Source organism: Drosophila rhopaloa, unplaced genomic scaffold (assembly GCF_018152115.1).
Source record: "Drosophila rhopaloa isolate 14029-0021.01 unplaced genomic scaffold, ASM1815211v1 contig_167, whole genome shotgun sequence".
Taxonomy (NCBI): domain Eukaryota; kingdom Metazoa; phylum Arthropoda; class Insecta; order Diptera; family Drosophilidae; genus Drosophila; species Drosophila rhopaloa.
In genome coordinates, this window is record NW_025335047.1 from 6988784 (window position 1) to 7008198 (window position 19415).

Here is a 19415-nt window from a genome sequence, read left to right on the forward strand (position 1 = left end):
AAGCACTCAAAAAAATTACCTCTACTTTTTAAAGAAAAATATAAAGTGCAACAATAAACTGAAGTTAAAACACTGAAACTTTAAACCTCAAATTTCTAATATTTTCAAGTAAACTTTTATTACTCAAACATTAAAAGGCTATGTTTTATGCCAGAGCTAATAACATTTTAAGGTTTCAATAAATTTGGGATATTTCAAAAGAAATATGCATATCTTTTATGCCCACATCCGACTAATTTTATTGATAGGAAAATATTTTTTAAGTTTTAAACGATATTTTTTTTAGCGTATATCCGGAAATTACAGAACCAGCAAAGGACAAAAAAAAACCGTACCAGAACAGGACAAGAGTTCACATTTACATAATTCTCTTCAGAGGGAAGAGGATTTATGTGTGGCACTTGAGTGCCGCAAATTAATTCAAATGAAATGCGTCCAGAACTTAATCCTGAAGTCCATTGTTGTCCTGGATGCCAGTCCACTCCCCTTTTTGGACGACTAATTTGGTGCAATTGCGACACCTAGGAATCGCTCTTCTTTCTTTGATTTGCGCTAATCGCAAAAGTGTCAGCGACCAGGAGAACTTTATGTTTGCCTCATTTCCGCATTTAATCACCCCTGGAAAGGAATCGTCCTGGGTCCTTTTGTTCGATGGATGAGAGACCCAGATTCCGAGATGACAGAAATCAGAGCAAAACTAATTTCCCGTTAATGAGGGTCGCTTGCCCTGTTGCGTTGGCTCGCATTTTCCTCATTTTCTTGGGTCCATTTTTTGCCCTGATTAAGAATTTTTCCCACTCACACACATGCACCTCATTAATAATTTTTTCGCCACTCGCTGCCAGGATCGAGATTAATTTACGCCCCGAAAGGATCTGACGTGTGCCTGTCAGTCGGAAATGTCTCTTTTTTTCGGCCCAGCGCCTTCTTTTATCTTCGTAATAATGTTAGGCTGTGGATGGGGAAGTCCTGATTCCTTATTCCTTATTTCCAGGGGAGGAGCTGCTGAGGCGTCAAATTGTTATTAATTGAAAGTCAAAAGTTCTGCGTGCGGTGCCAGTTTTAATTGGATTGTTCGCTTATCTGTGCGAGAATTAATTAATGAGAAATGAAAGGAAATTTATTCAATACAATGCGGTTAGTCATTTCCTTAAGAGTTCGAAACTTATTTCCTGAATTGGTAGTAGAAATAGACAAAGAAAATACAATATTTTAAAAGCCTTTGCTTAATTTGATGATTTAGATAACTTAAAGATTTGATTGTTTCTTTTATTTGCAAACTGAATGAATCTGATGCATCTCATCACAAATAAATGTATTTAAACTTTATATTCGATATTATTAGAAAGCCCTTTACGCAGTTTAGGCGTTTAACATTTTATATGATTTTTATTGTCAATCAGCTTGTAAAAGTTCATTACCAACATTGTTACTTTTATATGCATGTTAAATTGATCGTTTTATTGGTTTCATTTACAACAATTGTTCTATCCAACATCCCTTCTTAAAGCATTTTTATTCGTCACAGTTTCCTTTTCTACCTCACATTCATACTTGAAGTTTTTTATGAATTGAGATTTCACTTTTTAGTGTTTTTTCCGCCTGCCATTGGTATTCTTATTAAAAAATCCAGTGCCCATGAGGTCATCCAGCGGTGACGCAATCAATTGTGTACCCAACACCTCCCCATAGTCATTCATATTCATATTTATAAATGGAATGCTTGGCACTGTGTCCTATCTATCCTCACGCGATCTGATCTGAAGGGATCTCATTGGGAGGCACTCGCCTGGAAGCTGACAACAATTGAATTGGTTTTATTGCCCCGGGAAAGTTATGCGCTGACAGGACTTCGGTTCAATGGATGGCCATATTGCTGAATTCAGGATACACACAATAAAAAATGCCTATATGCCAAACAATTTCATTTCGTTTGTCCTGAAAAGGCACCCAAAAGCGTTTCCATTGTTAGTCTGTTTATTAAATTGTTGGTTCGAAAGGGGTGAGTTGGCCAAAAAGAGGGGATCACAACCCGGAGTCCACCTTTGTTAATCGTCAAGCTGACAATAAATCTTGGCCATGCCAGGGAATACCAATTGCGTATGAGATGTAATTCCCGACTTGACATTTTCCATATACAATTCAGATACTCACTCGCACATTTATTTGCGCCATAGACAAAGATACGGAGTGAAGAGCAAGGGTTCGGGGAAAATATTTCATAAATTGAATTGTTTTGCATTGTTGTCCCTCAACGAGTTCTGCTCTTATTTCGAATTGCTTGGCAAAACCAAATAAAAAAGCATCCAACATGAGCTCTCGAGCGTGGCCATGTGTGCTCATATATGTGCTTGTGTATCTTTGTGATTTATAACGCGTTTAGAATGCCGACTGAGCAATGGAAATGGAATCAAAGCGACATCGAGTCTGGCAACCGTCTGAATCGATGACGAAAAGTATTTAACAAAGTCTGGGACAATTTTAAGATATTTAAAAGAAAATATTTAAGCTGGGAAAAATAATTTAATTTAAATAAGTCCTTGAAATGCAATTATAAAATTAGATTTATAAGTTGATTAATAATAAAATAAGTCCATGATATACAAGACAACCACTCTTTTACTTAACAACCAATTGGATTAAAGATTTCAGTGTGTTTTTCAAGAAGTATTCTGACATCGTTAGCTGTCTGGCAAGTAATATAAAATTATACCTCAGACAGATTATGACATTTTAAATATGATAAATTGTTGCACAGAGCTCTCAAATGAAAATTTTGAGAAGCTAGTGAAACCACAATCTACTTTTTAGAATGGGTAAGAGGGCGGATAAGTCCCATTCCACTTTGGACTGCATTTGACACTCGGATGGCCACCCAGTTAACGCTTTAAAAGCCGAATTGAATTTAAATTTGCTGATTATGCTCGAGTTGTGCGAATAATGGTTATATTGAGCCATAAAAGAAATTAAGTCAAACATTATTCTTGGCTGAGCACTCGAGCCACCCCGCCTTGCCCATCTGTGTGTAATATATTTTAAAACAACTTTCACCACCTTTGAACTTGGTGGGCAAATATTATTGATACATCGGCGGCTTCTCAATGGCTTGTAAACGATTTCTGGAGAGTTTTCCAGTACCAGGAGGGGGTTTTCAAGGGGGAAACCTAGCAGGGGGCCACATACTTATTCCGCTTATTCCAGAGCTACAACGCATATTACACTTTTTAGCAACAGATTCTCGAGTGTTGTTCGAGGGGCTTAGGCATGATTTTCCCTGGGATTTGCTTTATGAAATTTTCAAATTTTACAATCTGCGCAACGGGAGGGCCGATGAGGAAATCACACCGCGTCTTCTTTTTTATGTAATTTCAAAATGATTATTACTGCGAGGGGGTGGCGAAGGGAGAGTGCGGAAATCAATGCATAAATTACAAAATACAGCCGGCAGACAAAAGCTGATCTTTATTGTTATTCAAATCATTTGGCAGCTGCCACAGCTCCATCGCCATCGTCATTTGAAGTTGGATTTCTGAGGCGCCGCGGAACGATAATGATTGACTGACAGACAATCCTGTTCTAATCTGTCAATAATTCAGACCATGTGCTCTGGCTTTTAGCGCTTTTTAGCCCGAGGCGTCGAATCCCGCGATTTGCCTACCAAGCTGTCGATTTCCCAGGCGAGTTGGCCTAATCCGATGGAGATGCCGTGTAATTAGGTCGCGGCTCCCGGGCGACATCGGAAGTGCCTTTAAAATTGATTCGGATGCGGTTTTGAATTCGAACTTTAGGCTGTTACAATGGAAACAAGAAAGGAAAGCTAACTTCGGGCGGAGCCGAAGTTGATATACCCTTGCAGAATATTCTATAAATTATATTCTCCAAAATTATTCATATGATGCATTCTTAATACTCATAAAAAGTCCCAACTTCCCAACTTTAAAAACACCAAAGTTATGTCATTTCCAATCGTTCAGTTATATGGCAGCTATAAGATATAGTCGGCCGATCCTTATGAAATTTGGTAGGTCGGATTCATTGGTCAAAAATAAAACCCATAGAAAATCCCAACTTCCTAACTTAAAAAACACCAAAGTTATGGCATTTCCGATCGTTCAGTTATATGGCAGCTATATGATATAGTGGCCCGATCCGGCTCGTTCCAACTTATATATACCTGCAATAGAAAGACAACTTTTGGGAAAGTTTCAAGCAGATAGCTTTAAAACTGAGGGACTAGTTTGCGTAGAAACGGACGGACAGACGGACAGACGGACAGACGGACGGACAGACGGACGGACAGACGGACATGGCTATATCAACTCAGGAGGTGATCCTGATCAAGAATATATATACTTTATAGGGTCGGAAATGTCTCCTTCACTGCGTTGCAAACTTTTGACTGAAATTATAATACCCTCTGCAAGGGTATAAAAAGAACATCCATAAGATTCATGAAAAATATTGAACACATCATTCTTATTACATAAAAATAATTCTTTATTTTGAGTTAAAGATAAGTTATTAAAATGAATTATCAAAATTAATTATCAAAAAGCAAAGGGAAAATTATTTTAAGCTACCACAAACATTGCTGTAAAGCTATCATTTTGCTGTAATTTGAGCTGAATAACTAATATGTGTTTAATCACTAACGAAAAACTCATTAATTTGGAATTACTTTTTTTTTTAAACACTCATGTGATGCCCGAGAGAATATTCCAATTTCATTACCCCCACTCTCATTGTTTTCCTTTCGCGAAACTTCTGTAATCACTTCCACAAGGAGCTCCGATAATTTAATGTAAACTTTGCGGTCACGTGGCGCGACCTCCGCTCATGTAAGTAAATCAAAGCAAATTACCAGCCGAACACACAAAATACAAAACACAACATACAACACACAACACACATGGGCCAAGGGCAACTCTCACCCATTTCAACTTTAACCCAAAACTCCGCCCCCCGAAAAAGGTTCACAAGTGTTTTGACATTTAGAAGCATTTTGTGCTCGAAATGACCACCAACAAGAGGTGGACCCAGAGCACAAGGTTGCTGGCCCAAGGGAGCCCTTACACTTGTGCGCTGATCCCGGGAATCTCCGGGAAAACTGTGGGAAAACAGGGCAAGCCCAGCCACCCTGGGAAAGTGTAATCAACCTCGCGGCACCCATAAAAAACCCATAGACATAGACACATATGCACATGTAAATTGCGGGGATGTAAACTAGTTTATTTCTAGGTGATTGTAAATAAATAAGTGTTTATAATTAAGCAGGTTATCCTGGGAGAATCCTTTGATGGACATCAAATTCTCATCCTCGAGCGGTGGCTGCCACATTGGCGGCTTGTTGCGCAATTCCCAGACCTTGGATGGTGGCATCCCGGGTGTGCTGGCCAATGCGTTCCTATAAAGACAATTATTAGATACGTTTTAATATAAATATTTAAATAAATTCATTTTTAAATTGCAATGTATAAAATGAAATATTTGATTTTTTTAAATATTTTTCTAAGGCAATACTTACAATTCTCTTGCCCAGTTTCTTCAGCCAACCGGCTTCGGATTGCCCAAAGCTAATGGCCAAAATGAGAGCCACAAAGACGAAGATCTTGTAGAAGTTCATAATTAAATTACTGGATTTTATTCCTTGGTTTAAAGTAAAGCGAATTAGCTGTTGATATAGCTGTTGCTGTGGGAACTGAGCGACTGATGACTGGACTTCAGGTGTAGCCAGCTTTTATAGCGAAGACAGCGATGCTGATAATTTGAGGACGGGGAACTTTTTCGCTACGAAAAGAGAAAGAGCAGCAAATACGCGACTGCAGTGGATCCCCTTTTTTATAACAGGAAAACTCTCTATCTGTTTGCCCAGCTGCTAATAAAAATTGAGCTCCCCCAGATTATTTAAAGTCTTATTTTAAATTATTTTATCAAATGTGCTAACAGCATTTTTTTTAGAATATATTGGTCTTTCTTATTGAAATTCAAAAGTACATATATCATAGAGTCTAAGTCTTTGTCTCCAGATTTTTAATGAATTTTGCACAGACCTTCTTATTAAGCCATTACAATATTCGAATTTTAAATATTAAATGTTATGCTTTTACTTTTAAATTGTAATAGTAACTAATATTAAATATATAAACTTAAATGTATATATGTGTGTGTTATCACTTAAGCAGCCTACAAATCTCAATTTAGAAACGCTAGATTAGTACACCATAAACATAAACACACTCACGCAACTGTACATGATTTTTAAGAGGGGATGGCCCTGTTTGTAGGCTTTCACTCTCATCAGCACATAATACCAACCACCACGAAAATGTAACTTTAATTTCAACCATAAAAAACCAACAACGAGGGGCAGACAATAGACATAGACTCGCAGCAAAGACAACAAGCGAATTAAATCAGCAAGGGAGGCAAAAACACACACAATCAGGGGTGGGGATATATCCATAGATAGATATTTTGGGTGGAGAGGTGACTAAGAATAGAGCATCTAGAATAGGAAGCTACGAGGATGATGGGCGCCCTGTCAGGATATGCCACTAATTTCCTTAACAAGTAAAAACGCTTTATCCAACTTGGGCCTTGACTCCGCTTCCCTTTGGAACTCCATGTTGCTCCTTTCCGGTTCTATAGCCTCTGCGAAATGTAAATAAAATCGCTCGAATTAACCGCTGAGTGACAGCTACAAGTGGCAGGCGGAGACACAAAAGGAGGGAGCGAGTCCTATGTCATAACCGCCAGGACTCGTCCGCATCCTCATCATCATCCTCATCCTCCGTCTCATCCAGTTGGTAATGCCCACAGCAGCGTAAGTAAGTCAGTAAATGCCGCAACTGGTTCCAAAGGATAGCTCAACTACTCAGACTGGAGGGAGGTATTCAGATGACTTAAATGAAATTAAGGTAAGTTAAAAAGGAAGTATGTTTCCATTAGATACGGAATAAAGTGTGTAGTGGGAGATGCATTCAAACAGTTTATTCTATAAAGATAGTTTTCAAGAAGTGCTCTGCAAAAATGTATATTTATTACTGCCTTAGGTCATGTGATTATGTGATTAATATACATTTTAAATATAGATTATGGGAATAACTAAAAGAGTTCATTCATATAGGATGACTATAGACAACGCCTGATAACCCATTCATTATTAAAACTGCTGTTTAAAATCATACTTTAAATACCCTATTCCAGGGGACAACCGGACTAATCAAAATGACTCAGGCTGTTTTTAAATGACCTTTTCAGCAGGCATCCCCGGCACATAAATTCCCATCACAGTTCGCGAAGTTTATCAGTCCACTTGGAGACAATGGCTGAGCAAATGTTTGACCATCTTGGCCTTGCCTCTTCGATAGGGAAATAATCAGCAGATGCCGTCGGGGGAACTTTTTTCCTGGGAATCACCGGGAGAAAGACAGCGGATCTAAAATTGATAAACGAGAGGCGCTGATAAGGAACAGCGTACTACAGAACAATGACAAAATAGTCAGAAGAAAGGGAACGAATAAGCAAAACAGGTGTGCCCCTTACCCTCGATCTTGATCGATCACTTGAATCATAATATAAACACGTCATCGGATCTACTTGGGTGTGGGTTTCCACTGAGCACTGAGTTCTCTGTGCTTTTTGAAAGGAACAGAAATCACCGTGGAGCAATTCCATTCATAAAACTCATTCGTAGTAAAGACTGTGTTACCCCTTATAGTACTTAGGGTATATTTTATTGCAGTTCGGTTGAAAATAATATTTAGAAAAGGCTTTACAATCAGTTAATTAAGCAATGATTAGACCAGGGACTTTACCTGCAGGAAATATTCATCTAAAACCCATTCGTTATCTTAAAGTCTGTACCATCTGTTGACTAACATTTCTCTAAGTCATTAATTAAGTCTAGTTCGAGGTATCGCGAATGTGTCAGTAGATCGTTCCAACTCAATTCTACGATCGTTCAACCCATTGAGTAATCGTCGTTGTTGTTTTGCTTTTTTAAGTTCAGTTGTGGGGAAGCCAATAAAACGTGTTTGTTGATTAATCCATTTCGCTTGCCGCTCGAATGTTTGGCGTTATTTCCCGTACTTTTTCTGTCCCAAAGTTCTTTTGTTTTTTTCAATTCTTTTGCTACCACAACTAATGGAATTTATTATGTTTTGAGTGCATAATAAAGGGATTATTCATGTGGATTGTGGTAAAGACAATTCAAAACGATGTTGATTACGGGGATTTCTTAGAATCAGGAAATAGCATAGTTTATAAAGTGGCTATGCAGGGAGATTACACACACTATGAATAAAGCACAAACTTAAGAGGGAACATTCCTGAACAAAAAAGTGATAAGCATCTGTAAAATTATGTCAGCTGATATTTGGTAAAGTTATGGACTGTAGAAGTCCAAGGTTCACCTTTTTACAAGACATCGGAAACTTAGAAATAAGTAACATGAAAATTCAGATTTTTAGTGGATCAACCCAGAAGTCTTTAGAGGTATGTCACTTTGAGATCAAATTAAATTTGGTAAAGTTATGGAACGTAGAAGTCCAATTGAGGGTCACCTTTTTACAAGACATCGGAAACTTAGAAATAACTAACATAAAAAAAAAATTTTGATCAACGTTAAAGTGAAAATTTTGAATGCAGATTTTTAGATAATCAACTCAGAAGTCTTTAGAAGTATGCCACTTTGAGATCGGATTAAATTTGGTAAAGTTATGGACTGTAGAAGTCCAAATGTGGGTAACCTTTTTACAAAACATCGGAAACTTAGAAATAACTAACATGAAAATGGGTCAAAATTTTGATCAACGTTAAAGTGAAAATTTTGAATGCAGATTTTTAGAGAATCAACCCAGAAGTCTTTAGAGGTATGCCACTTTGAAATCGGATTAAATTTGGTAAAGTTATGGACTGTAGAATTCCAAATGTGGGTAACCTTTTTACAAGACATCGGAAACTTAGAAATAACTAACATGAAAATGGGTCAAAATTTTGATCAACGTTAAAGTGAAAATTTTGAATGCAGATTTTTAGAGAATCAACCCAGAAGTCTTTAGAGGTATGCCACTTTGAGATCGGATTAAATTTGGTAAAGTTATGGACTGTTGAAGTCCAAATGTGGGTAACCTTTTTACAAAACATCGGAAACTTAGAAATAACTAACATGAAAATGGGTCAAAATTTTGATCAACGTTAAAGTGAAAATTTTGAATACAGATTTTTAGAGAATAAATCCAGAATTCTTTAGAGGTATGCCACTTTGAGATCGGATTAAATTTGGTAAAGTTATGGACTGTTGAAGTCCTAATGTGGGTAACCTTTTTACAAAACATCGGAAACTTAGAAATAACTAACATGAAAATGGGTCAAAATTTTGATCAACGTTAAAGTGAAAATTTTGAATGCAGATTTTTAGAGAATCAACCCAGAAGTCTTTAGAGGTATCCCACTTTGAGATCGGATTTAATTTGGTAAAGTTATGGACTGTAGAAGTCAAAATGTGGGTAACCTTTTTACAAGACATCGGAAACTTAGAAATAACTAACATGAAAATGGGTCAAAATTTTGATCAACGCTAAAATGAAAATTTTGAATGCAGATTTTTAGAGAATCAACCCAGAAGTCTTTAGAGGTATGCCACTTTGAGATCGGATTAAATTTGGTAAAGTTATGGACTGTAGAAGTCAAAATGTGGGTAACCTTTTTACAAAACATCGGAAACTTAGAAATAACTAACATGAAAATGGGTCAAAATTTTGATCAACGTTAAAGTGAAAATTTTGAATGCAGATTTTTAGAGAATCAACCCAGAAGTCTTTAGAGGTATGCCACTTTGAAATCGGATTAAATTTGGTAAAGTTATGGACTGTAGAATTCCAAATGTGGGTAACCTTTTTACAAAACATCGGAAACTTAGAAATAACTAACATGAAATTGGGTCAAAAAATTTGATCAACGTTAAAAGGAAAATTTTGAATGCAGATTTTTAGAGAATCAACCCAGAAGTCTTTAGAGGTATCCCACTTTGAGATCGGATTAAATTTGGTAAAGTTATGGACTGTAGAAGTCTAAATGTGGGTAACCTTTTTACAAAACATCGGAAACTTAGAAATAACTAACATGAAAATGGGTCAAAATTTTGATCAACGTTAAAGTGAAAATTTTGAATGCAGATTTTTAGAGAATCAACCCAGAAGTCTTTAGAGGTATCCCACTTTGAGATCGGATTAAATTTGGTAAAGTTATGGACTGTAGAAGTCTAAATGTGGGTAACCTTTTTACAAAACATCGGAAACTTAGAAATAACTAACATGAAAATGGGTCAAAATTTTGATCAACGTTAAAGTGAAAATTTTGAATGCAGATTTTTAGAGAATCAACCCAGAAGTCTTTAGAGGTATCCCACTTTGAGATCGGATTAAATTTGGTAAAGTTATGGACTGTAGAAGTCAAAATGTGGGTAACCTTTTTACAAGACATCGGAAACTTAGAAATAACTAACATGAAAATGGGTCAAAATTTTGATCAACGCTAAAATGAAAATTTTGAATGCAGATTTTTAGAGAATCAACCCAGAAGTCTTTAGAGGTATGCCACTTTGAGATCGGATTAAATTTGGTAAAGTTATGGACTGTAGAAGTCAAAATGTGGGTAACCTTTTTACAAAACATCGGAAACTTAGAAATAACTAACATGAAAATGGGTCAAAATTTTGATCAACGTTAAAGTGAAAATTTTGAATGCAGATTTTTAGAGAATCAACCCAGAAGTCTTTAGAGGTATGCCACTTTGAAATCGGATTAAATTTGGTAAAGTTATGGACTGTAGAATTCCAAATGTGGGTAACCTTTTTACAAAACATCGGAAACTTAGAAATAACTAACATGAAATTGGGTCAAAAATTTGATCAACGTTAAAAGGAAAATTTTGAATGCAGATTTTTAGAGAATCAACCCAGAAGTCTTTAGAGGTATCCCACTTTGAGATCGGATTAAATTTGGTAAAGTTATGGACTGTAGAAGTCTAAATGTGGGTAACCTTTTTACAAAACATCGGAAACTTAGAAATAACTAACATGAAAATGGGTCAAAATTTTGATCAACGTTAAAGTGAAAATTTTGAATGCAGATTTTTAGAGAATCAACCCAGAAGTCTTTAGAGGTATCCCACTTTGAGATCGGATTAAATTTGGTAAAGTTATGGACTGTAGAAGTCAAAATGTGGGTAACCTTTTTACAAGACATCGGAAACTTAGAAATAACTAACATGAAAATGGGTCAAAATTTTGATCAACGCTAAAATGAAAATTTTGAATGCAGATTTTTAGAGAATCAACCCAGAAGTCTTTAGAGGTATGCCACTTTGAGATCGGATTAAATTTGGTAAAGTTATGGTCTCTAGAAGTCCAATTGTAGAGCACCTTAAAGAGTTATTTCGCTTTGAAAGCTATAAACTCTGGTTGTCTTATTATAATAAAAATAGCGCAAGTTATTGACCCTGCTTATATTTCATTTTCAGTGGGAACTGAGTTACCGATAACCTCTCTTCAAAAATAGAAGCTTTATAGCTTCTATAGACAGCATCTCAAGCGATGGTGATAAGGCGACGAAGGGGATTTTGTCTGGGAAGAATATGCACGAAGAGTAATAAAAATTGGAGGCTTGTCTCTGGGGAATGGTCAGATGGGGAACTACACTACGTTCTTTTTAGATCCGACATTTGCAATCCGTCAAAAAAAATAAATAAAATATTAAAAAGCCTAGAAATGAGTAATAAACAATGAGGTAGTTCCAAGCATTTTATTAAGAACATAAAATTACATTGAAAGCAAATTTATAAAAAATACAAATTTTAGGATTCTTTTATTTAATATTAGTAATAAAATTATACTTTTAATTATTTTTTATTTTAATTACAAAATGTTTAATTTTAATTAACAAATATTCGTAAGTTCAACTTGAACTCAATCGGTGAATTTGAATTCTGAAATACCTCTTCGGAGAGTCATATTAATGGCAGTTCCGATCTGAATGCATCTTGTGAACTTTTGTCCCAGTGAAAAAATCCCCGTCTGTGCAGCGACATCTTCTGTGGGTATCGCTATATAAGCTCGATCTTCTCGATGTCCAATCATCAAACGCTCAGTTCTTACTGCAAAAGCATCAGCTTTCTTTTGATCTGCTAATTTGCCAACTATCTTACCATGAACTTTAACAAGATCTTCGTCTTCGTCGCCCTCATTCTGGCCATCAGTTTCGGAAATTCGGAGGCCAACTGGCTTAAGAAGTTGGGAAAGAGAATTGTAAGAGTACCTATTATTAATTTGCACTGCCAATATTAATTCAGTTATATTTATAGGAACGCATTGGCCAAAATACTAGAGATGCCACCATCCAGGTCATCGGAATCGCCCAACAAGCCGCCAATGTGGCAGCCACAGCTCGAGGTTGAAACAAAAAACCCTTGATAATACTCAACCCGCTACATAACCTGCCTGATAATTATAATCATTTTATGTCATTTACCCTAAGCCATTTAAATTAAAAAAAAAACAAAAATAAATTTGGTATGTCAATGTAAAGCAAACCATATATTTTTCTTAAACTATAATAAATACAAACAAAGCAAATTAAATACATATGCAACTTTTTTAATTCATAGACATCAAATAGTGGAATTGGTTTCTTCTACTATACACCAACTTTATATCAAATAATTTAGTTAACAGGCGACAACTATCTGTAAGTACCGTAAAAAATCCGGAAAATATCCCAATGAAAGCATATTCCTATCACTATATATTAAGTGAAATTTTCATTATAATATTTAAATATTTTGAATTATTTTTTTAGGTAGTTTATTAATTTGCATAGGATAGGATAGGTATTCGAATGATGATAAAGAAATAAACCTGATAATGTGTTTTTATTCACATTAACTTTGATTAGATCAATCAAGCTATAAAATTCTTTCACTTCTTAAAGGTGTAATTTGACCCAGCAAGAAAATGTTTAAAAAATTACAAGATTAAAAATCTTTAATATAAAATGAAGCTCTTTTTCTAAAGTCTGTTTTATTTACTAAAGACTAAAATAAATAAATATTGTGCGTGTGGTGGTTTCATCCTCTGGCGGTGGCAGCAACATTGGCGGCTTGTTGAGCGATTCCCAAACCCTGGATTGTGGCATCTCGAGTGTGCTGGCCAACACGTTCCTGTAAATATGGATCAGGCTAAGTTGTAACTAAAAATATTTAGGGATATAGAACTTACGAGTTTCTTGCCAATCTTTTTTAGCCAACCAGCCTCGGATTGTCCCAAGCTAATGGCCAGGATGAGGGCGACGAAAACGAAGATCTTGTTGAAGTTCATGGTGCGATTGTTTGACTTTAAGCTGATGCTTCTGATGTTGCTGTTGAAGTGAGAACTGAGCGACTGGTGATTGCACTAGGAATAGCAAGAGCTTTTATAGGCAACCTGTTAGCTTTTACAGCGTTTCCTGATAGGGCCTGAAGGGGGATTTTTATTGTGGAAGAAGTACACGAGAGGAATCCCAGCATTTCGGAATCACTCTGGGCAACTATAGTAAGTCTGAGTCGAAATCAGATTCGGGGATTGGCCCGAAAAGGAATTCACCTTGCTTTTGGGGTGTACCACAAAGTTTTGAAGATGGAGAAGAAGAAAACCATTTCTGGCTAAAGAAAAAAATTCTTCCTAAAATAATTTCCAATTAAGTGGTATGTTTTAGATCATAAGAATGTGTTTACTGATACAAAATAAATGCAATATAGTGATGTTCAGTAGTAAAACAAATCATATTTTAAGTATTTAGCAGACACTTTTGCCACTAGTCCACTAGTCGCGCGTGCAAATGGTTAAACTATAAACTTTTATTTGGAAAATAGCTGCGCGCCTAACGAAAAAAGCTATCAAATAAGCGATCGTAAATTTTGCCAATTGAAAAAGTCGAAAAACAAACTCAGTCGCGTGGCATTGCTTAGAGGTTACAATTGGTGTATATTTCGGCTACAGCGCAGCAGCACATAAGCTATAAGTGATGCTGATAAGGTTCTTATCAACCCTAATTGAATATTTAAAAAAAAGTGCGACTTATAGTTTTGATTTATTTATATTTTCTGTATATTTTCTTATTTACTTAGGACAATAGAATATATACATAATCTTAACTATAATATTTGTTAATAGTTCATCATCGCCGTCAACCTCGGGCAGTTGCTGCGACATTGGCGGCTTTTTGAGCGATTTCCAAACCCTGGAGTGTGGCATCTCGAGTGTGCTGGGCAACACGTTCCTGTGAAGAAGAATCAGGTTAAGACCAAACTAAAAATATTTGTGGTTTTATAACTCACGAGTTTCTTGCCAATCTTTTTTAGCAAGCCAGCATCCGATTGTCCTATGCTGATTGCCAGGATGAGGGCGACGAAAACGAAGATCTTGTAGAAGTTCATATTGCGATCGTTTGATTTTAAGCTGATGCTTCTGATGTTGATGTTTCAGCGGGAACTGAGTGACTGATAACTACACCCCGAAAAGCGTGCGGTTTTATAAGCTAATCAGCTTAATTCATGGTATGAAAATAAATAAATAGAAATATACTAAAAATAGTTTTTGCTGGCCGAAATAAGTATAAATTTAATGACATGTGCCATGCCTGATAAGGCGTACAGGAGAGGAATCCAATCTAATCAGAATCACTCTCTGCAAGTAAATTTCAAAATATTAAAAAGCTGAAAAAATGAGAAAGCCATTCTAGGTTTTACTAGTTTGTTATTATCAATGTATAAGCAAATGGATGTTTAGATAAATTTATATGACAAATAAGAAGAAATACGGATAAAAAGCTCAATAGACATACTATATACAAACTCACATAAATATACATAGTAGAAGGATGAAGATTAATTCAAACATTAACATCAAGTTTATTAGCGGTAACCGTAATTGTGAAGTGATTTTGGACGTATTCTTTTATGTAAGTATTTTAAACCCTTTAATGCTTTTAAAGCTGTTCAATTATAAAATGAGAAACTACTTTTCAAATTTTTTATTAGCTTAGTACAACAAAATAAATAAACATTTTAGATATGATAACTATAAATAGTGCGGCATAGTTGTTAACCTCGGGCTGTTGCTGCAACATTGGCAGCTTGTTGAGCGATTCCCAGACCCTGGATTGTGGCATCTCGAGTGTGCTGGCCAACACGTTCCTGTGAAGAAGGATTAGGTTTAGCACAAACTAAAAAGAGAAAAAAGGAAAAAAAAAAAAAAAAAAAATTATTGGGAGCTTCAAGACTTACCAGTTTCTTGCCAATCTTTTTCAGCCAGCCAGCCTCGGATTGTCCGAAGCTAATGGCCAGGATGAGGGCGACGAAAACGAAGATCTTGTAGAAGTTCATGGTGCGATTGTTTGACTTTAAGCTGATGCTTTTGATGTTGATGTTACAGCGGGAACTGAGTGTCTGATAGCTACACCCCGAAAGGCGTGCGGTTTTATAGGCAAATCAGCTTAAAAGGCCGTGCCTGATAAGGCGAGCAAGGGGATTTTTATTGCGGGAAAAAGTACAGAAGAGGAATCCAATCTGATCAGAATTAGTCTCTGCAACTAAATTACAAAATCGAAATCAGATTTGGGGGGTTTTTTAAATTTCTGTTCAAATTAGTTCCCTTCAAAAGGGATTTACTTAACATTTGGGGGAGTACCAAAATTGTAAAAAGCTGAAAAGGAGAAAGCCATTCTTGGTTTAACTAGTTTGTTATTATCAATGTGCAAGTAAATGGATGTTAAGAAACATTTATAAGACAAATAAGAAGAAATACGGATAAAAAACACAATAGACATAGTTTATACAAACTCATATATGTACATATACTTACATAGTATATATTAATAATAAGCCATAATAATTTCGTTTTTACGGAGTAGAAGGATGAAGATTAATTACAAACATTAAAATCGAGAATAGTAAGACAACAAACTTACAGAAACACCATTAAAAAATAAAAGATAAATTTATTGCATGCGAACAATTAATTTTTAAAGACCTTGTCGAAACTAATAGTTTTTAATGCCCCCCAAATAAATCTTAATAAATTTTGAAATCATAAATCGTAATTAAGCGTATACCGACCCGCGCGGCAAGTATATGTATTTATCTATTTAAAGGATATAAGAATATTCTCAACAACAATATTCTTGCCAAGTTGTTTGAACCAGTTAGCTTAAAGGATAAAGGCGATCAAAGTTAATTTGAATAAAAAGGAAACATTAGCTTTAACTGCTCTAGTAGGTATTTGGAATAGAGTTCTTTTATTGGCGAACAAACCTACTCTCCTTCAGATCAGTCATGTTCATGGATTTTCCCAACTAAAAAGGTGGACAAACACGAGCTGAAGAACATGTTTCCTTAAATTTTTACCTATTTCGGAATTCCAAATTCTTTTAAGCATATTTCGATTAATTAATGTAAATGTAAATAGTATATATCGACATTATTTGATAAAATATTTGTTTTAAGTTTATTATCGGCAGCCATAATTATGATTTTATTTTAGCCGTATTCTTTTATGTTAGTATTTCAATGCTTTTAAAGTTGTTAAAAGATAAGATGCGAAAATATTTTTCTCTATTTTTATTTCCTTAGAACAACAGAATAAATAAATATTTTAAATATGATAAATAGAAATAGTGTGGCATAGTCGTCAGCCTCGGGCAGTTGCCGCTACATTGGCGGCTTGTTGAGCGATTCCCAGACCCTGGATTGTGGCATCTCGAGTGTGCTGGCCAACACGTTCCTGTGAAGAAGGATTAGGTTTAGCACAAACTAAAATTATTGGGAGCTTCAAGACTTACCAGTTTCTTGCCAATCTTTTTTAGCCATCCAGCTTCCGATTGTCCAATGCTGATTGCCAGGATGAGGGCGACGAAAACGAAGATCTTGTAGAAGTTCATGGTGATATTGCTTGATTATTTCCGGCTGGAAAAGGTTGAACTGATATTGCTATTGCAGTGAGCTCTGAACGACTAATGGCTGTGATGGAAAAGACAAGTGCTTTTATAGGCTGGGGAACAGCTCAAACTCAATGACAGATAAGCCATGCACGGGGATTTTTCAGAAAAAAAGTACACCAGAGGAAACTTATCTGTATTAAATCAGTATAGACATCTTGTGCCAGAATCGGGGGTTTTAAATTTGTATAAGTAAAATTTGGATTCAAAATATGAAAGCCCCCAACTATAAGCCCCTAAAAACATTTTTCGATTTCCTCAAATTATTTTTTACAAAATTTCAATTACAACTTCAAAATATAAAAAGAGTGAAAGAAATGTAAAAAAAAACAATCCAAGCTTATTACACTTTAACTTAATCTTCAACTAAGGTTTTTGACCAAAGAATTTTTTAACTTAGTGTTATCATTCCGTAAGATAACAACTAATTTTATTTTATTACTTTAGAATAAAAACGATTTTAGAAAAATAAATATGACCATAATTTTTAGCGAATGTGAGAAACTTTTTCGTTTCGTATATTGTTGGATGGTACAAAGATGTAACTTAAAGATGTAAGTTAATTAGGTCTTTGGTCAAAGGTTTTCATTTGGATGTGCAGAAAACTAACCCTACCGATGTAATTTCTAGTGGTTAAAATTAATTCAACGGCTTTTAACAGACGTTTTAAAAGATTTCTTTCGTGGCTGTTTGACCGGTATACCATAGATCTAACTTCCAAAATGTTTGACCTTTTCCACAATTTTTTCAATTCATTTTCATCAGATTTAAATTAATTTGCCAATTTAAACTTTGCAGTTTTCGCGAAATGCAATCATTTTTGTAATCTTTGTTTCAGTTTATTTTTATTTCTTATAGAGCGGCTAAATTATAAAAAATAACTTTGAAAAGTTAAGTTATATTTAAATTAAACTTAATGTCTTCAGACATAAGACAAAACTTAAAAATATAAAGGTCATAACTAAAAGTATTGAGAGATAAAAAGAAAAGTACAAATAAGTAGTTATTTGAAATATATACAAGGGATTTTTTATTTACATAAAACAATACATTTGGAAAATAATAAATTAGGTATTATAAGGTATAGGCTTTTAATAAGGGGTATATAGGGTTTCTTCATCCTCTAGCAGTAGCTGCGACATTGGCGGCTTGTTGAGCAACTCCTAGACCTTGAATGGTGGCATCCCGAGTGTGCTGGCCAACGCGTTCCTGATAAAAGAGGATCAGAGTTAGCTTCCAAGTGAAAATAATAGAGAAAAAGTACTTACAATTTTTTTGCCAATTTTCTTCAACCAGCCAGCCTCCGACTGTCCCAAGCTGATGGCCAGAATGAGGGCGACGAAAACGAAGATCTTGTTGAAGTTCATGGCGAGATATTTGGTTTATAAAGGTTTGGTTTACGAAAGCGAATGTAGCTGATGCTGTTGTGGAAGAACTGAGCGACTGATGATTTTGCTTGGAAAGGCGCACGCTTTTATAGAGGAACAGACAGCTAAAAAGCGTTGCTGATAACGCGAAAGGGGGTTTTGTTTTTGGAAAAAGTACACCAGCTAGATGGAATCTGATTGTGTGAGGTATATATATCAATTACACGAAGGATGAAAGGCCACAAATTCACGAAATATGCCAATTGTAAATTAGTTCAATATAATTCAAAATTTAATTTCCCTTAAATGTTAGTCAAAGATTAGTTTTTAGTATACAGAAATCTTAAAGTTCATTTAAAGCAATAAAATATAAATATATTATTATTTTATTTTTTATTTAAATTTAAATGTTGAAGTTGTACATTTATTTATCGTACAAATATAAAAAAATTATGACATGTTTATTCACATTTGAGGGGAATCACAGCCGTATTTTAATACAGACTAAACATATTTCTAAAACTCAACAGCTAGAAAATGAAAATAAATTAAAACTGTTCACTAAGCACGTACTACTCACAAAATATTTGAACTGAATTGGTTACTAAATGAGCAACTGAGGATAAGTTTAAATAAGGCGACAATTTTTGTAGGCAAACAAGCGTCTGTAAAAAGTGGAGAAAATATTTGAAAAATGACTTTGACTCACGATGGTTTTAGGTTTTATAAATGTTAACCAACCTAATTTAGTTTTAGGTTTTGCTGAATTTTGTGTCTTAGGGAGCAGTTTTCCAAAAAAAACTCGTTCAAAAATAATACAATTTAAATTCAGATTTCAGATATGAACGAATACGAATTATTTATTTTCTTTTTACAATTGAAAACAGTTCTTAAGAAGATTTTGGAATGGCACTAACGACGGATTTAGCAACTTCCAGCCCCATGTCTAAAACTTTCACACCTGTGTCCAACTGTGAAAATAGTAATGTATTAACTTCTGAATGAAATATTAATATGA

At 35.1% G+C, this 19415-nt stretch overlaps 7 protein-coding genes across 7 annotated transcripts; 1 reads left to right on the forward strand and 6 right to left on the reverse strand.

Annotated features, from left to right (window-relative positions):
• Positions 1 to 5208: 5208 nt before the first annotated feature.
• Positions 5209 to 5693, reverse strand: LOC108050642 (cecropin-C). The gene is made up of 2 exons (XM_017132415.2): positions 5525 to 5693; positions 5209 to 5404 (listed from the first exon to the last, which is right to left on the reverse strand). Exons 1-2 carry the CDS (start codon positions 5621 to 5623, stop codon positions 5312 to 5314), a joined length of 192 nt encoding a protein of 63 aa, XP_016987904.1. The 5' UTR covers positions 5624 to 5693; the 3' UTR covers positions 5209 to 5311.
• A 6510-nt stretch (positions 5694 to 12203) lies between these two features.
• On the forward strand, positions 12204 to 12515 carry LOC108053930 (cecropin-B-like). Its single transcript, XM_017136668.2, has 2 exons — positions 12204 to 12307; positions 12364 to 12515. The coding sequence occupies exons 1-2, from the start codon at positions 12209 to 12211 to the stop codon at positions 12454 to 12456; spliced, it is 192 nt and encodes a 63-aa protein (XP_016992157.2). The 5' UTR covers positions 12204 to 12208; the 3' UTR covers positions 12457 to 12515.
• Positions 12516 to 13024: 509 nt separating this feature from the next.
• LOC108053929 (cecropin-C) lies at positions 13025 to 13430 on the reverse strand. The gene is made up of 2 exons (XM_017136667.2): positions 13277 to 13430; positions 13025 to 13218 (listed from the first exon to the last, which is right to left on the reverse strand). Exons 1-2 carry the CDS (start codon positions 13373 to 13375, stop codon positions 13126 to 13128), a joined length of 192 nt encoding a protein of 63 aa, XP_016992156.1. The 5' UTR covers positions 13376 to 13430; the 3' UTR covers positions 13025 to 13125.
• Positions 13431 to 14192: 762 nt separating this feature from the next.
• On the reverse strand, positions 14193 to 14515 carry LOC108049139 (cecropin-2-like). Its single transcript, XM_017130218.2, has 2 exons — positions 14374 to 14515; positions 14193 to 14315 (listed from the first exon to the last, which is right to left on the reverse strand). The coding sequence occupies exons 1-2, from the start codon at positions 14470 to 14472 to the stop codon at positions 14223 to 14225; spliced, it is 192 nt and encodes a 63-aa protein (XP_016985707.1). The 5' UTR covers positions 14473 to 14515; the 3' UTR covers positions 14193 to 14222.
• A 538-nt stretch (positions 14516 to 15053) lies between these two features.
• LOC108039420 (cecropin-2) lies at positions 15054 to 15474 on the reverse strand. Its single transcript, XM_017116435.2, has 2 exons — positions 15322 to 15474; positions 15054 to 15231 (listed from the first exon to the last, which is right to left on the reverse strand). Exons 1-2 carry the CDS (start codon positions 15418 to 15420, stop codon positions 15139 to 15141), a joined length of 192 nt encoding a protein of 63 aa, XP_016971924.2. The 5' UTR covers positions 15421 to 15474; the 3' UTR covers positions 15054 to 15138.
• A 1164-nt stretch (positions 15475 to 16638) lies between these two features.
• LOC108039421 (cecropin-2) lies at positions 16639 to 17030 on the reverse strand. The gene is made up of 2 exons (XM_017116436.2): positions 16875 to 17030; positions 16639 to 16816 (listed from the first exon to the last, which is right to left on the reverse strand). The coding sequence occupies exons 1-2, from the start codon at positions 16971 to 16973 to the stop codon at positions 16724 to 16726; spliced, it is 192 nt and encodes a 63-aa protein (XP_016971925.1). The 5' UTR covers positions 16974 to 17030; the 3' UTR covers positions 16639 to 16723.
• Positions 17031 to 18033: 1003 nt separating this feature from the next.
• On the reverse strand, positions 18034 to 18482 carry LOC123037486 (cecropin-C). The gene is made up of 2 exons (XM_044458421.1): positions 18299 to 18482; positions 18034 to 18239 (listed from the first exon to the last, which is right to left on the reverse strand). Exons 1-2 carry the CDS (start codon positions 18395 to 18397, stop codon positions 18147 to 18149), a joined length of 192 nt encoding a protein of 63 aa, XP_044314356.1. The 5' UTR covers positions 18398 to 18482; the 3' UTR covers positions 18034 to 18146.
• Positions 18483 to 19415: the final 933 nt, after the last annotated feature.

Bases quoted from the DNA above. Each gene is read 5' to 3' on its own strand.
- LOC108049139 (XM_017130218.2), bottom strand. From the start codon at position 14,472: ATGAACTTCTACAAGATCTTCGTTTTCGTCGCCCTCATCCTGGCAATC. The intron at 14,316-14,373 runs GTGAGTTATAAA...TCTTCTTCACAG, and splicing joins AAAAGATTGGCAAGAAACTC to GAACGTGTTGCCCAGCACAC.
- LOC108039421 (XM_017116436.2), bottom strand. From the start codon at position 16,973: ATGAACTTCTACAAGATCTTCGTTTTCGTCGCCCTCATCCTGGCAATC. The intron at 16,817-16,874 runs GTAAGTCTTGAA...CCTTCTTCACAG, and splicing joins AAAAGATTGGCAAGAAACTG to GAACGTGTTGGCCAGCACAC.
- LOC108039420 (XM_017116435.2), bottom strand. From the start codon at position 15,420: ATGAACTTCTACAAGATCTTCGTTTTCGTCGCCCTCATCCTGGCCATT. The intron at 15,232-15,321 runs GTAAGTCTTGAA...CCTTCTTCACAG, and splicing joins AAAAGATTGGCAAGAAACTG to GAACGTGTTGGCCAGCACAC.
- LOC108050642 (XM_017132415.2), bottom strand. From the start codon at position 5,623: ATGAACTTCTACAAGATCTTCGTCTTTGTGGCTCTCATTTTGGCCATT. The intron at 5,405-5,524 runs GTAAGTATTGCC...TTGTCTTTATAG, and splicing joins AGAAACTGGGCAAGAGAATT to GAACGCATTGGCCAGCACAC.
- LOC108053929 (XM_017136667.2), bottom strand. From the start codon at position 13,375: ATGAACTTCAACAAGATCTTCGTTTTCGTCGCCCTCATCCTGGCCATT. The intron at 13,219-13,276 runs GTAAGTTCTATA...CCATATTTACAG, and splicing joins AAAAGATTGGCAAGAAACTC to GAACGTGTTGGCCAGCACAC.
- LOC123037486 (XM_044458421.1), bottom strand. From the start codon at position 18,397: ATGAACTTCAACAAGATCTTCGTTTTCGTCGCCCTCATTCTGGCCATC. The intron at 18,240-18,298 runs GTAAGTACTTTT...CTCTTTTATCAG, and splicing joins AGAAAATTGGCAAAAAAATT to GAACGCGTTGGCCAGCACAC.
- LOC108053930 (XM_017136668.2), top strand. From the start codon at position 12,209: ATGAACTTTAACAAGATCTTCGTCTTCGTCGCCCTCATTCTGGCCATC. The intron at 12,308-12,363 runs GTAAGAGTACCT...TTATATTTATAG, and splicing joins AGAAGTTGGGAAAGAGAATT to GAACGCATTGGCCAAAATAC.